Raw genomic sequence first — 24,831 nt, 5'->3', positions numbered from 1 at the left:
AATCACAATGTAGGCAATACAAATTCAGTTTACAAAATCCACCTAAGGAACAGAAAGAGATTCAATTTCCTATGAGAAATTTATTGTTTTCTTCACCCAGGGTTGAGGCAGAAACAAGGTTCCTCATTTATCGGAGCTGTGTGAAGTTTAATATTAATCCTCCTTTCATGGTGGGGCAAGCACTGAGAGTCATGGCCTCACAGACAGACATCAGTTCCAATTACCTGCCTCTTACAAGGGCCAAACTGCCTCTATGGCCCTGTGTTGTTTAATAAACCAATTCCCCAGACATTGCAAGTCTTATTGCTCAAGTATCAATTCCCATACTTAGGGATCTGGTTTTCTCATTTCATTTCTGGCTCTTGAGATTTCTTTCAACTATCACAAACACATTTTTATGCCATAAATATAAGAATAAATAACAAATTTTTTTTATAGCTACATGATATTCTTTTAACCAGTGCCTTGTAACCAAAAAATTGAGCTGGCTTCCAATTTTTATATTATAAACACTGCTATAACAAAAGCATTTACTTATATCCATCATAAAGTGTTTATTCTGCCAAGATACTCTTTTTGAGATGCAATCAAATTTCAGAAATACAAACAGGTAAGTTAGAGGCAAGAATTCTAGCTATTAATGAATTTGACAGTTTACTCATCAGTTGGGCTACAATTTCTGACATGGTTTCAATTCCAAACATCTGGATTGAGTTTGAGTAATTCCAGTCACTATCCGAACTCCGCGACTCAATGAAAAAGACAAGGTCTTTAATGATGATGCTTAATTTACCTCATGATTTCCCAAAGGTTCTTAATCTCGAAGCTAACTCGTGGTTTCCCAGAGAAACTGTTCCCTCTAAAACACCTAATTTAGAGTTTTGGGGGTATTATACCAATTAAATTTTCAGCTCTTTCCTTCCTCATCACTCAGCTATCAGTCAGTTCTCCCTAAACTATTTTTTTTGTTTTTCACTATTATTGTTGATGTTATTTATATTGTTTGTAATTCACACTATAATTTTTTCTGTGGATAGCTGAATTTTTTTCTCTTTCATTAAAATGTACAGTAAATTATTGTCTAGTGGTAGTAATATTGTGGTTTCCTTTATAGAGTTCAAAGAATTAATGTCCAAATTACCAAAAATAATTACAGAAACAGAATTCTGAGAACAGAGAAGTAAGCTGTAATCTCATAAGAAACAAAGTAAGTAATTTCTTGTCATCTTAAGAAGAGGTACCTATTGACTGAGTACATTTTCCAAATGTTTGATTTATTAAATCAATAAACTAAAGGTATGTACCAAAATTTAGAAGTCTGAAAAAATGACCTTTTTTCAAACTCAATTATCCTCAACTGTACTTGTGGATATATTTTTTCTCCCCATTCAAATATATAATTTATTAGCTTCTTTTTTCTTGTAATTTGTTCTACAAATTAAAACAAATACAGTAACATCCAACAGTGTACAACTTAATCCAACAACTATACTTCTATGTATGTAACTGTAAACTATCACTTTATTAAGTATAACAGAGGATATAAATGCAGAAACATATCTCCATTTAAACTTACAACCAATATACTTCAGAAAAAGATATCAACATTCAAACATTAAATATAAAATTAGATAGTTAAGGAGAATAGTAGAGGAGGATGTAAAATTTAGTTTTAGTTTTAAATCATGTCTAGAGACAGGAGAGCATTTAAAGGGGTAGAACAGCACATGACAAATAATGGAGATGGAAAAGTATATGGCACGCACAAAGGGCAGTGTATAGATGCTAATCAGCCAAGAACAGCAGTGTTAGAGAAGGTGAGTCTGTACATATCATAAACTGGAGCTACAATCTGAGGACTGAAGGGCTTGGCTGAAGTTTTGGATTGCATTTTTTATGAAATGACCCCATCTGTAAGAGTTTTACCACTAACTCAAATGGAATGACCCAAGTGTTAGGACAGTAATAATTACTCACCTTTATATAATACTCTAGACTCTGAGAATGACTTTCCCACTTATTGTCTCAATGTAGGCGTAACTTCTGGTTTCCGTTCCACATATTGGCACTCATCTGTTCCTCAATTACTCCCTCATTTGGGGGTCCCTAAGTACTACAGTCACCCCGTGCAGAATTCACATCTGCTGGTGAGTCAGAAAATTAATTCAAAGTTCCTGGGTTGGAGTTGTAAAATATACCTGGATACATATAACTCTTTGTTCTGTCCCCAAAATAAAAACTGAATCATTTTGGATCATATATTGCATCATTTTGGATATTTTTTCCAGTCAATGTGTTTCCATATAAATAAGCAACATTTTTTTTTTTTATGGGAAGATCATACAATGATTCAAAACAAAAATTCTTATGGAAGAACTAGCAATTATGGAAGAACTTCACAATTTATAAAGGGTGGCTGAGATTTGGAAAAGTCCTACAAGGTTATCAAGTTCCGTAGTTCATAATCTTGACTACATTGGAGCCAAGGGGGCGGGGGGGGGGAGGGAGAGAGAGAGAGAGAGAGAGAGAGAGATCTACATTGACTAAATCAGAATCCCTTTTGGTGATTTTTAAAAGCTCCCCAGGGAATTCTAAAGTACATCCAAGGATGAGAATCACTGATGTGATCCATCCCTCTCATTCTGCTGCCCAAGGTAACTCAGTTCTTGAAAGAACTGGGATTAAAAGTGTTCCCTTGATGAATAGCTTCTGGGCTCTTTCTCTTCCACAGGTCCATAAGCTTACCGTTGCCAAAACAGTGTGTATCTATCCGTAGCATATTTCATTATTCATGCCAGTCTCTCTGACTAGAATGCCACACTGATTCTTCCTGCTCAAATTCTACCCCTGCTCCAACATGAAACCTTGGCAGTCTAGCTTTCCTCCTAGTTCTTGTAACAATGTAACATGTATTATCTGTACACTCTATTTGGCATCATAGTGATAAAATAAATAAATACATATAAATATATATATATATATACATAAATACAGCACGTGTGTGTGTATATATATATATATGGCACCTGCTGTGTATCAAGTACAAGGTACACAAAGCCAAGCATGTTATCTCATTTAATTTTTACAACTAATACATGGGATATGTACAATTACTATTCACAGTTCCTAAGGCAATGGCACCTGAAGCTTACAGAGGTTAAGAAACACACACAATGTAATGTAATATATAGATGATGTATTACAGAATTGTACACCTGAAAACTATGTAACTTCACTAACAATTGTTACCCCAATAAACTTTAATTTAAAATTAAAAAAAGGTTCTGGCTGTGTTTAAAACTGTCTGTTCTTCATGATCTTGTATTTCAATCCTTTTCATAAAATAACTACTGAGGGAGACGACAGACATCCACAAGCCAAGGAGAGAGGCCTGGAACACATCCTCCCCTCAGGGCCCTCGGAGGGAACCAACCCTGCCAATATCTTGATGGTGGAGCTCTAGCCTCCAGAACTGTGAGAAAATAAATTTCTGTTGTTTAGGCCACCCAGTCTGTGGTACCTTGTTATGGCAGCCCTATGAAACTGATAAAATTATTATCCCATCTCGTACACACCAGGCTCAGAAGAGTTAACTGGAATTAAAATTAGATCTGCCCTTTGGTGTGGAACAGGTGCTTTTACAAAGACCCAAATGCAGAAGGTCAGCTCAGTAGGTAGAACAAGACAATCAAAGAAGACAGCTACAGGCAATGACTATTAAATCCAAAATAGCCGTAAGAATCAGAGATGCCCCACAACGTATGAAGAAGAATGATATAAAAAGTAACACCTGCCTTTCCAATATGGCAGCTGGTATCAGGAAAGGCAGTATGTAGAGAGCCAGCTTTTATAATAACTCCTGGACCAGGGTTTGATGAGGGAGAGAATTGGACTCAGTAACATAGAAACATAGATCTAATCAAAACGAGGCACAAATCTGAGGCCTGGTCTCAGGAATGTATTAGAAGCCAGGTTGCCAGGATTGGACCTTGACTGCAGATAGGACAAGTAGCAGGACTGACTAAATACTAGTCCTCAGAGGGTCTGGCTGGAGAAGGGAACAGGATAAGGCCCAAGCTCTTCCTCGTGCAAAGAGAAAATGGCTTCCGGTGCAGGGCATCAGGTAGACCTTAATACCCATAATGTCTCTTCTCTGTTCAATAGTGTGTGAAAGGAGAAATTTTTTCTTTGCTTCTGAAGTCTCTCTGAGGTCTTAGATTCCATTATTCTCTTAAATTGAACCAAAAGTAAGGACAACCTTTTCATTCACAGAATAAAATGGGTCAAAAACACTGCAGTATGATTCTGCATTTTAAAAGGATACTGAAGAACAACTTAGTGAGATAAGTATTACTGAAATCTTCAGTAGCAAATATTTTTCTACATGCACTTTGAAGCTTAACTGTTTCCCCTTAAAATGACCTTTAGTATGCATCTTCTAAAACATTATATATTAAAATTGTAAGCATATATCATATGTAAAATCACATGATTATTTTTGAAAATGCAGCCCAGATTTTAATTTAGTTTCTTCTGATTCAAAAATAGGAATCTCTTTTAGATGTAACTAAATGACCAATACTTCCAGCTTTGGATTAATTTGGAAGAAATATTATTGGGTATATTCATGTTAGATTTACAGACTTAATTTCTTTTCTTTTTATAGAACTTCTTTTTAGTCATAACCCTGTTTTAGAATCAAGGAGATTTTTTTAGTTATTTATATATTAAGCAGAAATTGTAACTGAAAAAGCCAGTTTCTCACCATGATGATTTCCAAAATTTTCTTAATGCATATTCTTAGAAATCAGGAATTAGCATGTTGGCTCAGAACCCCCGGCCCCAACACATACACTCACAGTTATCTGTGTCCTCTCAAACTCTTCCTAAGATTTAAATTGCACAGATGACTAAAACAACTAATGTCCATTCCATATTCACTGTCAGATGTTAGTTCTCAGACTCCTTCTAAGGCGTTTAACACCCTAAATCATGTCTCTTTCAGTAGTTTAAAAAGGAGACTTAAATTTATCTTTCCCTCAGCAACACAAGTCTCTCTTCTCTTTTATGCCTATTCTTATCTCTGTCCTTTGTAATTTCAGAGAAAATCAGCCAGGTAGAACTGTTGGGCACTGGTGCTAAATGTCAACCTATCCAACTGTCGGTCCAGCAGTCTCTTTCCTCTTTATAGATAGATTAAGAGGGCAAATTAAAGAAGAAGCTAGAGAAATCATTTGGTTAAAGGCTAAGAAGTCGGGGTAGAGGTCTATAGAAGTTTATCCATCAGCCTCTGTGTGAAATGGCCAAGGTAGATGTACATAAAAGGGAAAAGGACAAAAGAAATTAGGTGGGCTTTTCTGAGAGACCTACTACTAAGGGCAGGGGCTATGCTCTAATCAGTATATTCCCAAAGCCTGGAAAGTGCCTGTCATATAGTAGGAACTCAATGAAAGATTAATGTACAAAAGGTAAAAGAGAAGCCAATGATGTTACAGTGGCACATGGATCCATCGATGTTTTCAGGTTCTGGTAGCTAAAATACCAATTATGAAAGGGCCCCCAAGACATCAACACTGTTCACTTGCAACTAAATTGCTATTGTTAAATAGCAATTTTTTTCCTGTTTTCATATTTTAGTAGATATCAAATTAATACATGCACATGAGGGAAACTAAAATAAAGAAGGGCCTGAGATGTAGTTACAATAATTCATTTCCCACCATGTCTCTTCTGCCCATTCTATCAATTTCACTTCCCACCCTTATTTTTAATATTTATGTTCTGAGCTCTTCTAATGGAGAGCACCCTAATTTTTAAATAATTTCCCTCTGTACATTGACTGGTTTATTTGGGCTGTAATCAATTGATTTCTAATTTTAAGATATTATCTATGGTTAAAACTAAGTAAAGAATAAACTTCAGCGCACTTTATTTATATCCTTGTGCTTTCAAAAGCAAACAATTTCTCCTTTTACATGTCTACATTTAAATACACTTAATTTTCTATTTATCGTCCTAAAATTTGAACACCTGAACATTTTAGATGAAAATATCAATGTGCTTACTTAACTCCACATCTCCTAATCCTTTCATCTCCCGTATCAGTCAGTTTACATTTATTTTTCCACGGATAAAACATTTATATTCAATTGTGTAAACAAATATAGTTATTCAGTATGGATGGGTTTTTTGTTTTTGTTTTGTCCCCTAAAATCTGAAAACCAGTAGGGGCATGTACAATTTTATTTCATGTAAATACTCCAGAACCAAGTAAAAACTAATAATGTGAAGAAGTTAAATCTTCTTTTCTAGAGATGACCTGTCAGGGTTCCTGTTCACTCAGAAGAAAATGTACCTGGGTTAGCAGTTAACTGACCTGTTCTCAAATAATAAAATAGGATCACATTTTTTTTTTGCCTGATATTTGAACCATAATTTTCTTTAATAGTTTTTTTTCCCCTCTCAATGTTTAGTTGTTCCTTTTTATTGGTGAAAAAAAGAGACAACCTTTCTCTTCCAGGTCAATAATATAATGCAACTCAGTCATTCTATGCTTCTCGGGATCCATGACATTCTTCTTAATATAAAGACATTCTTTTTGGAGCCTCCTTGAAATGACCTCCAGTTTTAATTTGGACAGATTGCTTTCTGCACACAATGTCAGTGAGGGATTTCTTTGCATTAAACTCCTGGGTTAACTCTACTATTTCTTGTTTCTCATTTGTTCTACTTTATTGATTATTATTTAGTTTCCTTGAGGGCATGATAATTTTCCTTGAGTGTGTCTTTAAATTATTTTCTCAACAGGAGATTTACAAAGTAGTTTTTCTGAGAATTTGGAGTTGATAGATGGTTTACACATGCATAGAACTGTAGTTTCAAAATAGTTTTGCTCCAAACTTTGAATGCATCGATCAGTGGTGTCTAGAATCCATTGACCATGAGAAGTGTAACTGTTTTGTATATGACCTGGTTTATTTCTTTAACCTCCAAAAGCTTATAGATTTTTTTTCCTTTTTTTCTTGGCATCTTTAATGGTGCGGAACTTTTTTTATTTTTCACAATTTTGATCTCTAGACTCATCCTCTGGGCATCCCCAGGGCTGTACAGACTTCCTTATAGGTCAGTTTCAAGTTGCCTCTTTCTGTACCCAAAGGGGTTTATAGGTTTTATATTAGCTTTTGTTTCAATGTTTAAGATAAAGTTATTTTACTTCCTGGCTAGGAGAATTAATTCATACCTACAGGTAAGTTTGTGATCTTGAGTCCAGTTGTATAGTCTTGTATTGTGCCCAAGGGTTTTCATCCAAGCTCTTTGATGCTATGGGTTTTGGTATCCAGAGCTTTCCCTTTAAGCTTGGATAATAACTTTAACAATTCAAAAGGTATTTTACATAGAGTACCTGTGTGTTTGGGTGAGGGAGGTGCCCTGGGATTGGGGTTAGGCATTTCAGGATGTACCAAATTTGACCAAGAGTTAGTATTTTGTTCTATTTGTTTTTAAAGCATACTTCTGCTCTTGAATTATCTGTCATGCCAGGGTCAATGTGCCTACTTGTTTATCCAGATCTTTTTCAGTTCATTCTGCTGGCATTCTTCATATTTTGTGGCCTTCAAGGTTCATTCATTTTAAATGTTGAGTACTGGATGGATCTGTGTGTGTAGGTGGTGAGAGTTTTCATGTTGGTCTTTTTAGCGAGGCTGCTCTTGTGGACACTGACACTGTCCCTGTGAACGAATGGAACTTGTGAGACAGCAGCCTTCACTTTAGTATGAGTGAGGTGTGACGCTCATTGTTAAGCTGGGAGTGGGGGGGGGTCCCACCATGGGGAGCACCCACTCCTATCCTTGAGTTTTGCTCAGGCAGTTCACGGTATTTCCTCTTGATTTTTACCTGGGAATTAAATGTTGGGCTGCTTTTACTGTGTATAAGGGGGTAAAAAGGAGGAAATGGTTAAAAGAGTGAAGAAGAGAGTGTGGCAGTTGTTCTGTCAATAAACATTGAACGAATCTGCAAATCTGAAGCTCTCCTTCTCACTTCCGGATCCACAGAATTTGAAGTCTGAGACTGAAGTCGCTGTAAGGTGCTTCATGTCAGGTGAACTCCACGACCACACCCTTTTGTTTACTTGGCAAGTTCTTACGTCCAAAAGCAGGCTACTTTCCTCCGTCCATCTGCTAAAAGCATCTCATTGCTCATAGTTCACTTTATTTTCTCTTTACTTTTATGGTGCCTCATGGGGTAACAAAAAACAAACAAACACAAATGCTCAGGTTTGGGAAGCCATTTGAAGACGAAGTCCTTTTAAGTTATAATTGTTTTAAGGTTACACTTTTTTGAAAAGACTGTAACCAAATTCTTACAATAGAATCTGGTTTTAATTTGGGCCATCCTGTTTCTCTTTAAAGTCCCCAAAAAGAGTCCTCTGGTTAGCCAATAAAAAAGACATGTCATGAGGACAGGAACCATGGCTCTCTCTATCTATATATCTACCTATGTATTTGTGTTTATTTATTTACTTAATATTGTACCTCTAGACCCTAGCACAATATGCCTGGAATGTAGGAGGTTCTTATAGATATTTTGGTTAATATCACGTATTCCATTCAATATTTATGTAACATCATATATGGATTATTACTTGAATGAATGAATGGTGGCCACATTTTAAAATCTCAAACCCTCTTAAGGTTACAGGGGAAAGCATTATGACTATCAAAAGGATCTAAATTGTATTCTTTGCTCTCAAGAACCAGAAGTAAATCAACAACTTCTGGTCAGAATTAAAAGTCCAACATGAATAGTTAGCATTGTACTGTTGAAGCCCAAAATGGATACTCCCAATACTTTTAGTTTAATGACTAAAGAATAATATAAAGCATTCCATGAACAAGTTACCCTTGCAACCTAGTTGTTGCAAGGGTTCCCCACTCTTGTTCTTGATTTCCCAAGTTGTCAGGTACCCAAACTTAATAGTCAGTGGTTCACATTGCCCACAGTTTACACCCTGGTCCCCTGAATTCACACCTGTTATTAAGGGTCCTCAATATCATTTTTCAACCACTCATTGTTTGATACCGTTGCAGGTATCATTTCTTATGAACAATCCAGATACCGCATGCTCCTAAAAGGACTGCTATACACTATCTAGCAGTAACAATTACAAACAAACCACTTAGCCCTTGTTATACGGGTTGACCTCTGAAACCACTCATGGAGTGCTTTACAAGTTCAAAGACAGGATTTTTGTTGTATTTTCTCAGTTTACACAAAGTCAGCAAGAAGGAGAGAATTAAAAATGAAGATACCCTGTTATCCAGTGCCAGACTCTTCTTCCAGCTTGTTTTGTCTGAGGATTTATACTTTAAGTTCCTTGTAATTGTAAGTGGCTTACTTTCCTGATCAAGCAGCAATGCTTCTACGTTTCTTCTCAGAATTAACACTGTTTCTTTCCCTCCTCCCTGTTGGCACCATGTTGTCTCTTTGTTCTTAGGCCTCTTAATTCTTTGGAGGCACAAATCTTCACTAGACTTTCAGTGAATTATATTATACATTTCACTTAAAATTCAACCACTATTTTATAAGCAGGATTTAGTTCACTGTTTTTCTTCTGTATAGAAAGATCTATATTAGTTAATATTTATAAGCTAAGAGTCAAGAGATACTCACTTTTTCCCAATTGGCAAAAGCAGTATGAACAGCATCCACATTGAAAACATGTGGTCACTGACCTCAATTTGTAGATAAGCCCACTAGATAGAGCTCACTGCTAAGCCCTGTGTGGGTGTTGTGTGTGTGAGTGGAATTACACTATACGTATGCAAAATATTATATTGAATACAAATGCTGGGTTGTCTTTCATTGCCATTTGACCAGGTTATCTTTTTTTTTTACTGAATGGTTAGACACATAGCAAAATTACATCAATGTATTTTGAACACATGTTCCTTTGAGGCATTTATTAAATTGTATTTCATTGTGTAATTACTCTTTATTGCAAATGTCTCAACAGAATTTAAGCTTCATTACAGCGGGGAGCATATTTATCTTTTCTTCAAACCTCAGTTTGTCCACTGAAAGTGCTAAATATGTATTTGCTAATAAATATACAAACCAACTCAGGATAAGAATAAGAATATCAATTACAAGAACAGTATACATATATTAAGTAGTTACCCTATGCCAGTGCTATAATCTGAATGTTTATGTCACCCCACCCTAAATTCATAATTTGAAATCCTAACCCCCAAAGACGATGGTATTAGGAAGTGGGGCCTTTGAGAGCTACTTACGTTTTGAGGGTGGAACCTTCGTAAATGAGATTAGTTTCTTACAAAAGAGACCCCAAAGCTCCCTAGCCCCTCTACCATACGAGAAAAGCGAGGTGATGAGAGCCATGAACCAGGAAGAGGGTCTTCAACAGAAGTCGACAGTCCTGGCATCCTGATCTTGGACTTCTCAGCCCACACAATGGTGAGGAATAAATTTCTCTTCTTCATAAGAGAATTTGTTAGCAGCCTGAACAGACTAACAGAGCCAGGCATTGTGTTAAATGTCTATTTATATGTGCAACCAATAAATGGAATAAGCAAATGCATGGGGTATATAAGAATGCAATGTTAATTTCTGTCTCCCATTGCACTGTAAATTTTATTCCACACGAATACTCTTCCCTTGACCCTGAAACAACGTGGCATCCACTCTCTCCCAAGAAATCCCTTCCCAGAGCATTCTTCCCCTTCTCACCCCATTGGAGCCTATAAAATAGAAAAATTTTTAAATCGTTTCTCTGTATGTTATATATAAGCAATTATCTCATACTCATTGTGATATTAGATATCTATGGCACAGGAACCACAGGCAAAATCAATAGAGGAAGAACGCTACAGCATCCTATTTTACATGCATCATCTCCTTCAAACCACTCACAACCTTATGAAGTAGACAGCTTTATCTCCATTGTGCCAAAAAGAAAACTGAGACTTATGGGGGAACTTGTGCAGGGTCAAGAATGCTAGAGATTATCATTGCTGGGTCCCAAGATAACCCTTATTAGGCAATGATGGTAATAAAGTCATTAATAGATATCACTGAATGATAAAAAGTATGTTCTTTAAAGTTTCATTTTGTAAATGTTGAGTTGGAATTTACATTTTGTAAATGTTGAGTTGGAATTAAAATATTAGAACAGGACAACTACTTTGGAGTAAATTCAAGACATCAGGAGATTGATTATAAGAGAAAACAGGGTGTCTATACCAGGTAATGGCACATGTGATGCCCCGGTGTTCCCAGATGAAGAGATTTAACCCCAGCTTCAGAGGTGTGTATATCCTGAGTGGTCACCAAAATTCTCAGAATGGTAATTCCCAAGGAGGGGAGACAGTGCGCAGAGGCAAGAAGTTCTTCACATTATACCAGCTCCAATTACCTATGCCACTAGTCATGTTTTCTTTCACAATCTGTTCTTATTGTAAATAATTTTGAAATTCAATTCTGTCTGATTCCATGCTCATTGTGATTTATAACAAATATGCAGTAAGGGCCGGTATAGAGTCCTTAATTTAAGGAATGGGAAAAATTATATTATTACATATATAATAATATATATAATATAATGTGTGCATATATATGTGTGTGTATACACACACACACACACACACACACACACACACACACACACACCGTGTTTCCCCCAAAATAAGACCTAGCCGGACCATCAGCTCTCGTGTGTCTTTTGGAGCAAAAATTAACATAAGACTCCGTCTTATTTTAATACAATATAAGACCAGATCTTATATAAGATTGGGTATAATATAATATAATACTGGGTCTTATATTAATTTTTGCTCCAAAAGACACATTAGAGCTGATGGTCGGGCTAGGTCTTATTTTCAGGGAAACACAGTATATATACTGTCAAGAGTTATCCACACACCAATTGAGCACATCTGTTACTTAACACTTACTTTATTACTTCAAAGGGAAGAAATAAGTGTTTACAAGACAATCTTAAGACACAAAAGGCAGCAAAAGTCTACTTACCGTTTAACTTTTTAAAAGGCCATAGACAATACGCATGAACAGAGGCATACTGACTTAGAAGTCAAACATAAGTTATCAGAAGGATAGCATATCAGTGTAGCACAGACATTTCCAGTTTCAAACTGAATTGGAAATTGCACGATCTATAATATCTATTAATGCTTTTATGACCAAACCCCTCCACTGCCTATCTCATTAACTAGCCATGATAATCTCCAGTACCCTGTGACTCTGCACAAGTTACTTAACCTCCATGTATGTATGTGCATATATACATGTATATACATATATATAATATATGGAGAGAGAGAGAGAGAGACAAACAGCAAGAGGCAGACGGAGAGAGAGGGAAAAGGAGAGAGAGAATACACCGGCAACACCTGCACACAGTTTGGAGATAGAGAAGATGAGGAAGCAAAGTGATTTTTTATCAAATTTAGTAAGTTTAGTATATAATTTAACAAGTATAAAGCAAGCCAAAAACTATGAAAAAGTCATCCCAGAATATAAATTAAAAAACGTAGAAGGACCCCCACACTACAAGGAAGATGATGACCCCTACCACTGATTTCACACTGGCCAGTTTAAATGAGTGAATACTCAAAACAAACACATAATTGTAATGTTAAATTGAAGTATTTTCTAAAGCAGCGTTATGTAAAGGAACTTTCTGTGAAGACTGCTCTTGAGCACTTGCAATGTGGATAGTGTAACTGGGGAACTGAACTTCTAGGTTTATTTAATTTTAATTAATTTAAAATTAAATATAGATACATGCAGCCATGGTATTGAGAGAGAAGGTTTAGACAGAAAAAAAAGCAGCCTATCATGCAATGCTCCAAAATCTTTTGGAATGTTATAGGTAAAATGAACTTTTCCCCCCAAAATTACTATTCAAAACACAATATTAACATCTTCATGATATAATCTTTGGGAAGCAATTTCTTCACAAATTGTGAGATTTATTTCAAACTTGAAAAATGCTACCTCTGTGACTGGCGTATCACACCACTGAAGTTTTTTAAAAAGGATACATTTCCCCTTGTCAGGCATATTTTTGGTTTCTAGCGAAGAAGCTATTTTTTCCCAAATAAATCTACCCCAAAATAATAACTTAAAAACAGAAGACATTGCTGAATTTCCCAGAATGATAGGAACCAAAATCATTAAGAACTCTTGTAACCCAAATCTGGAGCTTGTGGTTATTTTAAAATCATACCCAAAACAAACAACAACAACAAAAAAACTAAAACCTTCTATTCACTGCTAGGCTGTGAGCTTTCAGGGCAGCGCTTTTTTCTTTTTCTTTTTATATTTTTTATCCATTTTTATTGAGATAAAATTGCTATACAGCTCTGCTCTGCAGGAGTTTAAGATAAAACTGTATAATGGCTTGAGGTACCTATATTGAGAAATGACCACAGTAAGATTAATTAACATCCATCTCATCCAACTAAAAAAAAAGAAAAAAAACACAACAGAAAAAAAAAAGTTTTTTCCTTGTGATGAGAACTTTTAGAATCAACTCTCTTAGCAACTTTGTAACACATCCATATAGCAGTGATAACTACAGTCATCATACTGTCCATTACAAGCCGCAGTTCTCAACCCGGCACGCGTACCCCTCCCGCTCAGCACGCACGCACCTGCAAGCTCCCCACACCCGCCCCTGCGCGCACTGCACACGCGCACTGCACACGCGCACCTGCCGGCCTCGCACACGCGCACGCACGTCGGGTCTCAGCGCGGGAGCACCTGCGAGCCCGCAGGCACGCAGGCGCGCGGCCGCCACGACACCTCCGCCTCACCTTTCTCGCTGACGCTCTCGCTCTCCAGCTCCACGTCCTCACAGCTGGTGTACTCGGGCGTGGACACGCCCTCCTCCTCCGAGCTGCTCACGGACATCTGCCGCTTCTTGCCGCCCCTCTTGGACCGGTGCGGCTTGGGCGGAGATGGCCGTACGGACTCCGACTGATCGGAGCTCAGCGAGTCGTTCCGCAGCATGGTCTCCACCTTCTCGCGCTTGGCCTTCCGGATGAGAACAGCCGAGCTGGGGTCCAGGCGGCTCTGCTTCCTGAGGGGCTCCTGGGCTTTGGGCTCCGGGGCTTCTGCGGGGATCGGCCCATGCCTGGGCGCCGGCGGGCTGTGGTTCGTTGGCGGCGTGGCTCCCGGCGCCCTGGCGTCCGCAGTCCTCTCCGCCGAGTACGCCCGCGGCGAGTCGGGCGGCGAGGCCCTGGCGGCGGCGGGCGCGCGTTTGCCCGCCTTGCTCTCCGGCGGCGCGGCTCCCCCCTCGGTGCGCGGCAGCGCCACGTCGCTGTGCCGCCGCTCGTGCCTCGCGCGGGACACCCGGGCGTGCATGCGCATCTGCTGCTCCTCCGGCGGCGGTTTCACCGGGTACCGCGCCAGGTTCGGGTCGCTGCGGTACCTGGTCTGGTACTCCTCCTCTTTCCTTTGCTTCTCGTCATCCACCGCTTTGCCATCCGCTCGTTTGTCCCGCACGTCGGGGTAGTCCTGTGACCGCCCTTTCTCCAGCCTTCGGCTTTCCCGCCTTTCTTTCCGCTCCCGTTCTTCCAGCACTCCCTCCCCGGGTTGCACCGAGGACTTTGGCACGCGTTTCCGCTCGCTCTTCAGGGCTCCTTTGCCATTCTGCTCAGATGGCCCCGGAGTCTTCTTTCTGTGATATACAAAGGAATGTCAAGAGGGAGAGCAGCGTGTAAAGAGTCAAGTGAAGACCAGGCCTTCGTATTCCAGATCTAAGTCCTTTCCAATAGTTATAATTCACGATAAGGAACCACATTAACCTATATATCTGATTAGCTTTCTAAATAAAGGCTCCTTCACATTATAATATGTTCAGGGACTTTAGAACTAGTTTGCACACTTAAAATTATTTATAAATTAACTAGATCAATACAAGGCATCAATAAATCAATTCAAAAAAGCATCAATAAATAAAAAGTTTCATGCTAACTAGTGCTTGTGCATTAGACTAAAATGTTTTAGATGAAACTAATATAGGACATAATATAGGAGCAAAAGATAATACGCACATCGATTCAAAACTAAATATACACTTGATATATATTTGGACAATACATATTGACAATCTTTTATTACAATTGAAACTTTTAAAGAAATGTGAATACAAGTATGCCCATTTCATAAAGCAAACCTTATAGCACTTCTTCAATAGTAGAACAAAAGTAATTTTAAGGAGATCATGTGCACCCAAACACTGTTTAGGGACTTGGTTAGGGAAAAAGGGGGGGTGGATTTTAGCATTCATCCTACTTCCCATGGGCAAAAGTAATAGAAATACTGAAAATTGTGAAATTATTATATTTTCCTCCCTCCATTCTCCCTCTCCTCCATTTCAGAACACAGTCCAAAAGAGGAAAACAGTTTTGTCTCTTACTTTTCTTTCTGTGCTATTGAAGGCACTGACAAAGACAAAAGAAAAGAAAAAGGTTTGGCAATCTTTGAATCTTGCAGATGTGTCTGTCATTCAATAGCTCCTTTCAGCCCTTCACTGTACACTGGTGTGGACCTGATTTTGGAAAGTTCTACCAACTATACCAGAAGTTACAAAAAGTAGGTGCCTTGGCTAAGCATTTTTGACACTGTCTGATCTATTATGAACATAATACAGAGACAACCTGAGGCTCTTTTTGGTATCTTGAGGTCCACAGAGTGGGCTTTCCAGAGGGAACATTGACTGGAAGTCCAAAAGAAAAATCATGAACAAAAATCAAGAAAAAAGTAGAAGATGAGAAAATTTCTATTGTGGGTTACCGAAGTAGTAATTGCTAAGGTATGTTATGGGTCAATCTGAGGAGAGGCTGTTGATGGTGAAAAGAAACGGTAAAGGGTTTCAAATGGCATAGGACAGCAAAATAGAAGCATGGCGAATTCTGCTTGAGGCATTGGTCTTTTGAATTTTCATCATAAGGTGGATTGCAAGCGTGACATTGTTAGGGGTCTAATATGAACACATATTAATCATTATTAAGTATAGTTTTCACAAATGCATGATGATTGTACTGCAAGCATTTAGTAGCTCATTAAGGCATAACGGATCTGGTTAGAAGTTTATATTGAGTCAATTTTCTTGAAATGCTGATAAATAATGCTTACCTTGCAGAGTTCATATAAGGAGTAAAGGAGACACATCATCTGTGAAAATACTTTATGAAAGGATATAGGATTATGCAAATGGAAGGAGTTCTTTAGTCTCTGAATCTTTGCTTTATTGATTATGCCTTTTCTCACCTCTACCTTTAATTGTTCCATTTCCACTAGCTCCTGATAAGTGTACAAAATATGATCAAGAATTCAATAATTTAAAACTGCCATTCTTTCAGTCTGCCTGCCATTCTTCAGGCTTCCCTCCCTGAAGTTGCCCTCTATCTCTCTTTTTTCCTTCTCCTATACCCCCAATGTCCTTACTGTTTTCTTTAGTATTTATATAATCAGTGAGAGCATTTGCTCTTGTCAGTCTTCTTCAAATTTCATCTAAAAGGTCAAAACAAATTGTTTTTTCTCAGCTCTTATTCTTGAGTTATTTTTAGTTTCATGTGAAAAACAGGATTCATAGTTTCTCTTTAGAAACTTTACAATATTAAATTCTCTATCTTATTTAAAGAAATCATTTTCGGACCAATCCCAAACTACACATTCAATATTTTTGTCCCTTCTGAACCCACAACAGAATTATCACCGAAAGCTATGAATTCTGCCTTCACTGAGGTATGTCTGGTGTCCTTTCTGTCTTCTCACCACATAATTTAGGTACACTGATTCTCTCTTCTTGTATTGTCCTCTCCTACTCTGTTTACCTACCCTACAACTCCCGGATATCTTACAACTCCTGGATATCCTACAGAGCTTAATTCAGAAGGTGCCTCTTCTTTCCTGTAGCTCCCAAAGTACGATATCTATTTTCCAGTTTTGATCAAATCAGCCTCCTGGTATAATTAACTGCACAGGTGTTTGGCTTCCCTAGGATGTTGTGTGGTATCTTCCCTAGTATCTGTGAGGAAAAGGATCATGTCTTAATTATCTTCCTACCCTCTGGTCCCTGGCACAGTGTTTGCTTAGAGTAAATACACAATAACTACTGGCTTGAATAATAGCTATATTCATCGAATGCCAACCATGTGCCAGCATCTGAACAAATGTTCTCACTGAATCCCTGCCTCAGCCCTGTAAGGTGGGTTACTGCCTAGTGAAGCAGAGTCAGGACTGAGATACAGACCTGTTAACTTTGAAGTCCTTCATCTAATTTATGGGCATTGTTTGAAAGGGGGAGCAAAAGCATTCCTTAGAGCTGACTCTCCCACCCAGTGGGCTAATTAAGGGTTACACAAAAGCAGGCCAGTCTACAAGGGTCATGTTCCCCAACGGTTCCTACAATGGTCATGTTCCCCAAACTACCAACCTCATGAAGATGTACCCACATGCTCTCCAATGGGTCAGATTTGCCTGTCCATACCTCTCAGAGTACACTTTCAATTAAAGGATTCATTCTGTAAGTGAATAAATAAGAGCTTTTCTGTATTCAAGATTGGAAGTTAGTAGCTCAACTGGGTGACTTATTCACATCTGCGCATGGTATGAAAGAAAGCTACTCAAAAAAGGTCTCCGAAGACATGGTACATTCTAGAGATAAACAAAGTACCTCAGGCCTGTTGTTGCCTTCCATGTGCAGCCTGAGAAGCACCAGTTCCACCACATTTCTCTCAATAGCAGTTAAATTATTGAAAATGGATTTGCTGTCAAGGGAAGACCTTGCCGTTTGCCTATGGGGTTTATGAACTATTACCTCTCTCTTGGAGGTTCACTTCTAGACCTGGATGCAGCCTGCTTCTGTTCTGGCCCCATGGCTTGCTGTGAGGGTTCGGCCCCTTTGCTCCTGTCTGGTTGTGCACTGGGAGGAGCCATGTCTCGGGAAGAGGCAGCTGCTGTGCTCAGGGGTGTCTGAGACCGTGATCGCTCTTGGAGCCTTGCTTTCTTTTCTCTGGGTACCTCAGAACCAGCACCTGTAGCTGTATCACTCAGGGTTCCATCCTGACTTGGCGGCTGAGGGCCACTTCCAAAGAACCAGGCCCCAGATTTGGTTAAGATTTCTTGTTGCTTTCGACATAAATTGCATACCCACATAACCTATTTGAAGAAGAAAGAACAATATAAATTTTCTATGCCATTTGGAAATAATTTATTTTCATCACATTGACATATCTTTTAAGGAAAAAAAGATGGCTGCCATCTTCATATTTATCCTTGTAAATTCCTTGTGAAAATGATCCTTGCACAAAACAGTCAAGTATATGAATGCCTGGACCGGAACCCATATAAATCATAGTGCCTCTGGGTAACCAGGATAGAGTTTTTTTTCTTGGCATTCTCATCCTATGATTCTGAGTTTCCTTTTACCACATATCCACTACATTTTGTATGACTCACTCTGAAGTTTCATTTAAGGTATATGTTAGTATAATGTTCTAAGTAGGGTAGTTGATTGAAAAATGTTTTAAAGAGCTATATATAGAGTTAATATATGCGTACATAAATTTCAGGTCTCAAATAACTTAGGAGATAACTTTTTTTCAAAAATCATCCATTATTAAAGTGAATATTCAAATATATCCCCATGGAACAAACAATAAAAGGTAGGCACAAAAGAAAAACTCAAGCTGTATATTTCCTCGAGTTTATTAGTAACAAACTAACTTAAGTTTGTTTTGTGCTATTAAATATAAGTTTCCACAGGCATATTTACTAAATCAATAAGTCTGGGGCTGGGTTTACTCATATGTGACAACTCTGATACAGTTTCTACTAGGAGAGCTATTTTGGAACAGTCATTTAGAAACATATCCACTGATAAATCGTAAGATGTATGACCACTTAAAACAAATCTATGTATCTGCTCTCCTCTTGGTGACATTTAAAATGAATGCAATAATGAGGACAACGATGATAATAGAAATTAATAATAAAAGTGACGCCTAGCAGATATGAAGCTAAGATAGGTGTCTGCAGCCCCATGAGCCTTCTCGTCAAGCATCATCAGTACCTCTGCTTCTCTGTGGCATGAGTTCAGCTCCCTGCCTCAGTTGATTTCCTCTGAACGTACTTTGTATCACTTTGTACTTCAGAAACAACACTCCAAGGAAAAAGGATTATCAATTTCTAGGCCCTCGTTTTCATGAATACTAACTCAGTCAACAATTACTCAAAAATATCACATAATGATGAATAAATCCTAACACATTAAGGGAGAAACAATACAAGTAAAAGAAGTTTTGTTTATTTGGCAACAAAAAAAAAAAAAAAAGAAGAAAATGTAGTACTGAAAACATTCAGATGATAGGAAAATTGTAACTGGAGCCATAAAACTGGATAAAAATAAAAGCCAAAGTGAGAATACAAAGGGGAAAAAAAGCAACATATATTTTAATATAGAAAATATTGCAGAAAAACTGTTATGAACTGCTGCTTTCCAAGCAAGGAAACTGAAATGAATTAATAATATGAGGAAAACTAAGATTTAGAGAGATTTACAAAAGTTATTTACAATTGTTGAAGCTTAATTAATTCCTCTACATTTCCTCATATCGTAAAATGAACAAGGTTCACAATAGTAGCTAGGAATAACATTTACACAATATATTATAATTGATATCACAGAATTCCCATTGACTAAGATGTTAATCATGATGGGCAAAGCATTTCATAAGCCTATGTCAAAATAAAGGATTTGTGGAATGTATCTTCAATTTCCAAATAAGACTACATTACCCACAATGTATCATAATCTCTTTATGTCATAAATAAGGTCCCTCAGAAGTCCTCATTGATTGTACACAGACATATCAAGGATTACATTGTAGGGGGCAATGCTCCAGGGGCAGGGCTTCCATGCACAGTGATACTGATTCTCCTTTGCCCGGACCCTGGATGGGAACAGGTGATGTGCTTCCTCATTGATTGTCTTTTTAGCTGACAAGACAGTGATGAACAGATCTGAAACAATGCCATGTACAGTAGTTCTCACTTAACACCATTGAGAGGTTCTGCAGCTTTAAGTGAAACAACATATAACAAAACCAAATTTACCACAGGCTCATTGATAAAAACAAGTTAAGTTCCTATGGCATCTCATCAACACTGTAAGAAAACCAAGTTGAAGAAACAACATTGAGGACCTGTTGTAGTTCACGGAGATTGGTAGAAAATGTTGACTATTTTACACAAAATAAGTAGACATTAAATTTGCATTTATCACACTAATTATAAGCAAAATATTATTCATCATCTATGTAAGTCTTTTTCTACAAAAATATTAAAGCATCCTTAGGATAAATATGAATTTCCTTGAAAACCATACAGAAAAACACAGTAAAATTTACAAATACAAAATTCCAAAATGGACTTAAGCAGGAAGAGGGAGAAAGGAGCATAAGATAGATAAAAAGAAGGGTAAATGAGACTCTTGACTTTATTGCATATATTTATATTTTCTAGAAAATGCTTAACTTGGTTACTTCACTTTTTAAGTGTTACAAAAATGGTCTAGTGAAAAGTAATTGCCAGATTTGGGAAAGTTCCAAATTTTGAATATGTGCAGAATTGCTACAGCATCAATAAAAGCAAACAAAATATAGTTATTATTATCACAGTTAAATTTAACAATTCATTTAATATCATGTCAAATTTATTCAAAAAGGTTACAATTAGTGGGTAAATAGAAGCAGCTACTGTAATTAATATTTCTAAACTATTATTTATTCATTTACATCTCTGATGTTTCATTAAATCCACTACATTTCTATATACTAACAGTGAAACAGCAGAAAAAGAAATTAAAAACGCAATTCATTTTCCAAGTGTAATGAAAAGAATAAACTACGTAGGAATAAACTTAAAGGATGCAAAAGACCTTTACACTGCTATAAGACATTCTTAAAAGAAACTGAAGAAGGCACAAAGAAATGGAAAGATATTCCGTGTTCATGGATTGGAAGAATCAACATAGTTTAATGGCCATGTTACCCAAAGCAATATACAGATTTAATGTAATCCCCATCAAAGTCCCAATGGCACTCTTCTCAAGAAAAAGAACAAAAAATTATCAGAATTGTATGGAATCACAAAAGACCCTGAATAGCCAAAACAATCCTAAGAAAAAAGAACAAGGTGGGAAATATTACACTCCCTGACTTCAATCTATACTACAAAGTGACAGTAATCAAAACAGCGTGATATTGGCAGAAAAACAGACACGGAGATGAATGGAACAGAATTGAAAACCCAGAAATAAACCCACAAATATATGAGCTGATAATTTTCAACAAAGGAGCTAAAAACATGCAATGGAAAAAAGAAAGCCTTTTCAATAAATGGTGCTGGGAGAATTGGAAAGCCATGTGGAAAAGAATGAAACTAGAGTGCTATCTGTCATCATGTACCAAAATTAACTCAAAATGGAACAAAGACCTAAACATAAGACCTGAAACAATAAATTGCATAGAAGAAAGCATAGGTACTAAACTTATGGACCTTGGGTTTAGAGACGGTTTTATGAATTTGACCTCAAAGGTAAGTAAAGTAAAAGCAAAAATAAATTAATGGGACTATTTCGAACTAAAAAGCTTCTGCACAGCAAAAGAAACTATCAACAAAACAAAGAGGCAACCAACTGAATGGTAAAAGATATTTGCAATTTTGTCTATTTTTAACACTTAGGAAAAACATTGTTTCATTCCAAATCTTTTCCTATGTCTTATTTTCTTGTACATCACAATCTTTTTAGATTTATATTTATGTGTAGTTGATCTATCCTCCAATTTGAAAGCAAAATTCACTATAAAAAAGTCAAAATATTTTTATTAAAATACTACTTCCCAATCTCAATTATTATTAGTTATCTAAACTATTCTTGCCACAAAGTTTAGAAATAATTGCTTTTTTGAGTTGTAAAGAGAACATAATAGAATATCTTTTGTCATACCTTTCAAAAGCATTCATATCCAACATCACAGGCATGTATAAAAATGAGCCTAATAGTTGCTAAGAAGCAACACAGTTATGTATGTTTTTGAATTTAGTATTAAGTATTATTATGTTTGCCTGGAAATAGAGAATCCAAAAGTGGGATAAAATGCCTTTCTTAACTAATTTTCTTTAAGCAGAGGATAAGACAATTATTTCTACCAAAAAAAATGCCATTTATTTAAAACACACATACATACACACACACACATACACACACCCCTATTGAGATGGCACCATGCAGGATTATGCCCTGATTAAGTATCCTGGGATGTGTGCCAAACTAATCTAAACTACAGCAGGTCTGTGTAATAACTTAGCTTAACAATTTACAAATGTTAAGCAACCAGATACAAACATAAATGAAAGATTATTGTGATGTAACATGGCTTTTGAAAGTCCATCATACATCAGAACTATTTATGAAGAACATTTGAAAATTTTATTCTGATCTTTTACTCTAGTAGCATTTTCAATTCCATCTTTGCCACTTAGTGAATTTTTAAGAAATACAGATCATTTTATAAAACTCACAGAAATATTTTACCCAGAAAAATAAAAGTTACAACATTATCTACTATACACACCATTCTCTACTACACAAACACACACACATAAAGACAGAGAAAATGAGAATAAATATGAATTCCATGTATACGACCATGAGTTTGGCAGAAAAATGTTATTCAGATGGAAGAAATACTTTATACTTGTCTTCACATGAAATATTTATGGAACCAGAAGCACAGAGCAGAAGAAATGTGTCTTAGATATACTTTTGATCTCTTGATGATATTAGTAAGGTGATTCATGACAAAGAGGTACAGAATTCTTACATTAACACAATGTCTTGCTTGTAAGAATCCATTTGAGGTATTTAGTATTGTAACATAAAGACTAAATATAAGCATGAATATTTTTAAAATACAAAAGGTAACCTGTGTTTAAATTTTCATTCTATATTTTATGCATAAGTTTTAAAACCAACTTTTATTTAATATGGTACTTTGTTTAAAAATTGTTACACTACCATTTTGAAAAACATGCAAAAGAAAACAGGAGATATTCAACTTCATTATAGATGCTACATTACCTGAATAATTTCACTCATTTTTCTTACTTTCTCTATTCAGTGTAAGTACTCACTCCAGCAGAAACTGGGGACAAAATTATCAGGGTGGTATTTTTTGTTGACAACAGCAGATGCAATAGTAGAAAATACTTGGCAGAGTACATGAAAAGGAGAAAGTTCTCTTTGGTGAGAGGGTGAGAGAGAGAGGGAGGGGAAGAGGGAGGGAGGGAGGGAGGGAGAGAGAGGGGGAGAGAGAGAGAGAGAGAGAGAGAGAGAGAGAGAGAGAGAGAGAGAGAGAGAGAGGCATGTTTCTTTCAGTCTTTTGCTATTGTAGCTGTTTCATAGGTTTATTTTATTTCCTTTTTAAGTTTATAAAGTACATGAAGTGGATTTATGAACGAAAATATAATATGGAATATATCAGTAAAATACGATCTGCAATGCTTCCTGTTAAAAGAATGAAGCACCACCAATCAAATGGACCCACTATGAGCATTTTGGTGTAATTTCTCAATGCAAATTTAAAATAACCAAGATTTCACCGTACTTTGCATTCTATTTATTTATTTAATACTACAGTAATATTTTAATGTGATTCTAAATGTTTCTACAACAATTTAACAGTACAAAATATTCTGCAGAGAATTGTATCATTTGCCTAAACATTAAACCGCTTATATTCTTTCAGATTAACATAGAATGCTGAAGTGAAAAACTGTGTTGATCAAACTAATTTTATTTTTAAGATCATTTATTTTTTTAGAATGTATTTGGAAACAATGCATTATTGGGTAAAATTTTACAACACATTTAAGGCTCTTCTGCTATAACTAGTATGCAGTAGTTAGGGTTCTTTGTATATTTTGCAAAATTGCCTCCCAAAAGGGTTGTGCTAAATTGTAACCAAAACCTGACAACATCAGTTCTGCATTTTAAAATCTAATGATTTAAAAATTCCCCCAACCCTGCTCTCTCACCAATGTTTCATATTTGAGATAACATAATGAGATCACATCTAAATAATAGTAAATAAAGTTACAAAGACATAATAAGCCCCACCACAAAAAAAGGAATCTCAAGAAAGGGAGATCCTAACAAATTTTTAGAAGTTGATAAATGTATGAAAAAGGATGCTGAGTGAAAGAGAATGGAGGAAGCTATAAACTGAAGGTTGAAAGGGCTTCCACCAAGAAGGGAGCTAATCTCAGCTAAAACCATGAGAAGCTCTAGATTAGAAATGGCAGATACTATGGTACGGCAGGAGATGTGGAATTAAAAATAGGAGACTATTTAAAAGTCTTTATTAAGAATATTTACTCTACACATGCAGAATAACCACTTTCACACAAATCTGAAATAGAGGGCATTGCTGATCTTCAAAGCACGCCTTATTCTGTAGATAGTCCACATTCTAATGACAGGTTCCTCAATTGTCTACTCAAAAACACTTCCATATATGCACACATGAACACACACTAATAAATCCCAATCATCCTTTCTAATGCCTTCTTTGTGTCTTTCCCTCCTATAGAAAGTTAATGAAGGACCGCTAAACTATTAAAAAGTAAAACGAAACCTACAACATTAAAGAAAAGGGCCAAGATAAATATATAGAAAAATTGATTTTGGAAGAGTAATTCCAGAAACAGAAAAATAAACCT

At 36.7% G+C, this 24,831-nt stretch overlaps 1 protein-coding gene across 33 annotated transcripts in view; it reads right to left on the bottom strand.

Moving 5' to 3' along the window:
• Positions 1-24,831, bottom strand: part of RIMS1 (regulating synaptic membrane exocytosis 1) — a 443,759-nt gene that overhangs the window by 178,433 nt on the left and 240,495 nt on the right. For all 33 annotated transcript variants that reach the window (XM_033103252.1, XM_033103253.1, XM_033103221.1 and 30 more), the window contains exons 5-6: positions 17,867-18,207; positions 13,854-14,719 (exon numbers count right to left, since the gene is read on the bottom strand). In XM_033103252.1, coding sequence (XP_032959143.1) covers positions 13,854-14,719; positions 17,867-18,207 — 1,207 coding nt within the window. The remainder of the gene's footprint in view (positions 1-13,853; positions 14,720-17,866; positions 18,208-24,831) is intronic.

The sequence above is a fragment of the Rhinolophus ferrumequinum genome, chromosome 3, assembly GCF_004115265.2.
Source record: "Rhinolophus ferrumequinum isolate MPI-CBG mRhiFer1 chromosome 3, mRhiFer1_v1.p, whole genome shotgun sequence".
NCBI classification, from domain to species: Eukaryota; Metazoa; Chordata; class Mammalia; order Chiroptera; family Rhinolophidae; genus Rhinolophus; species Rhinolophus ferrumequinum.
Note: the sequence above shows the minus strand (reverse complement) of the source record. Positions and strands in the feature narration are given on the sequence as shown.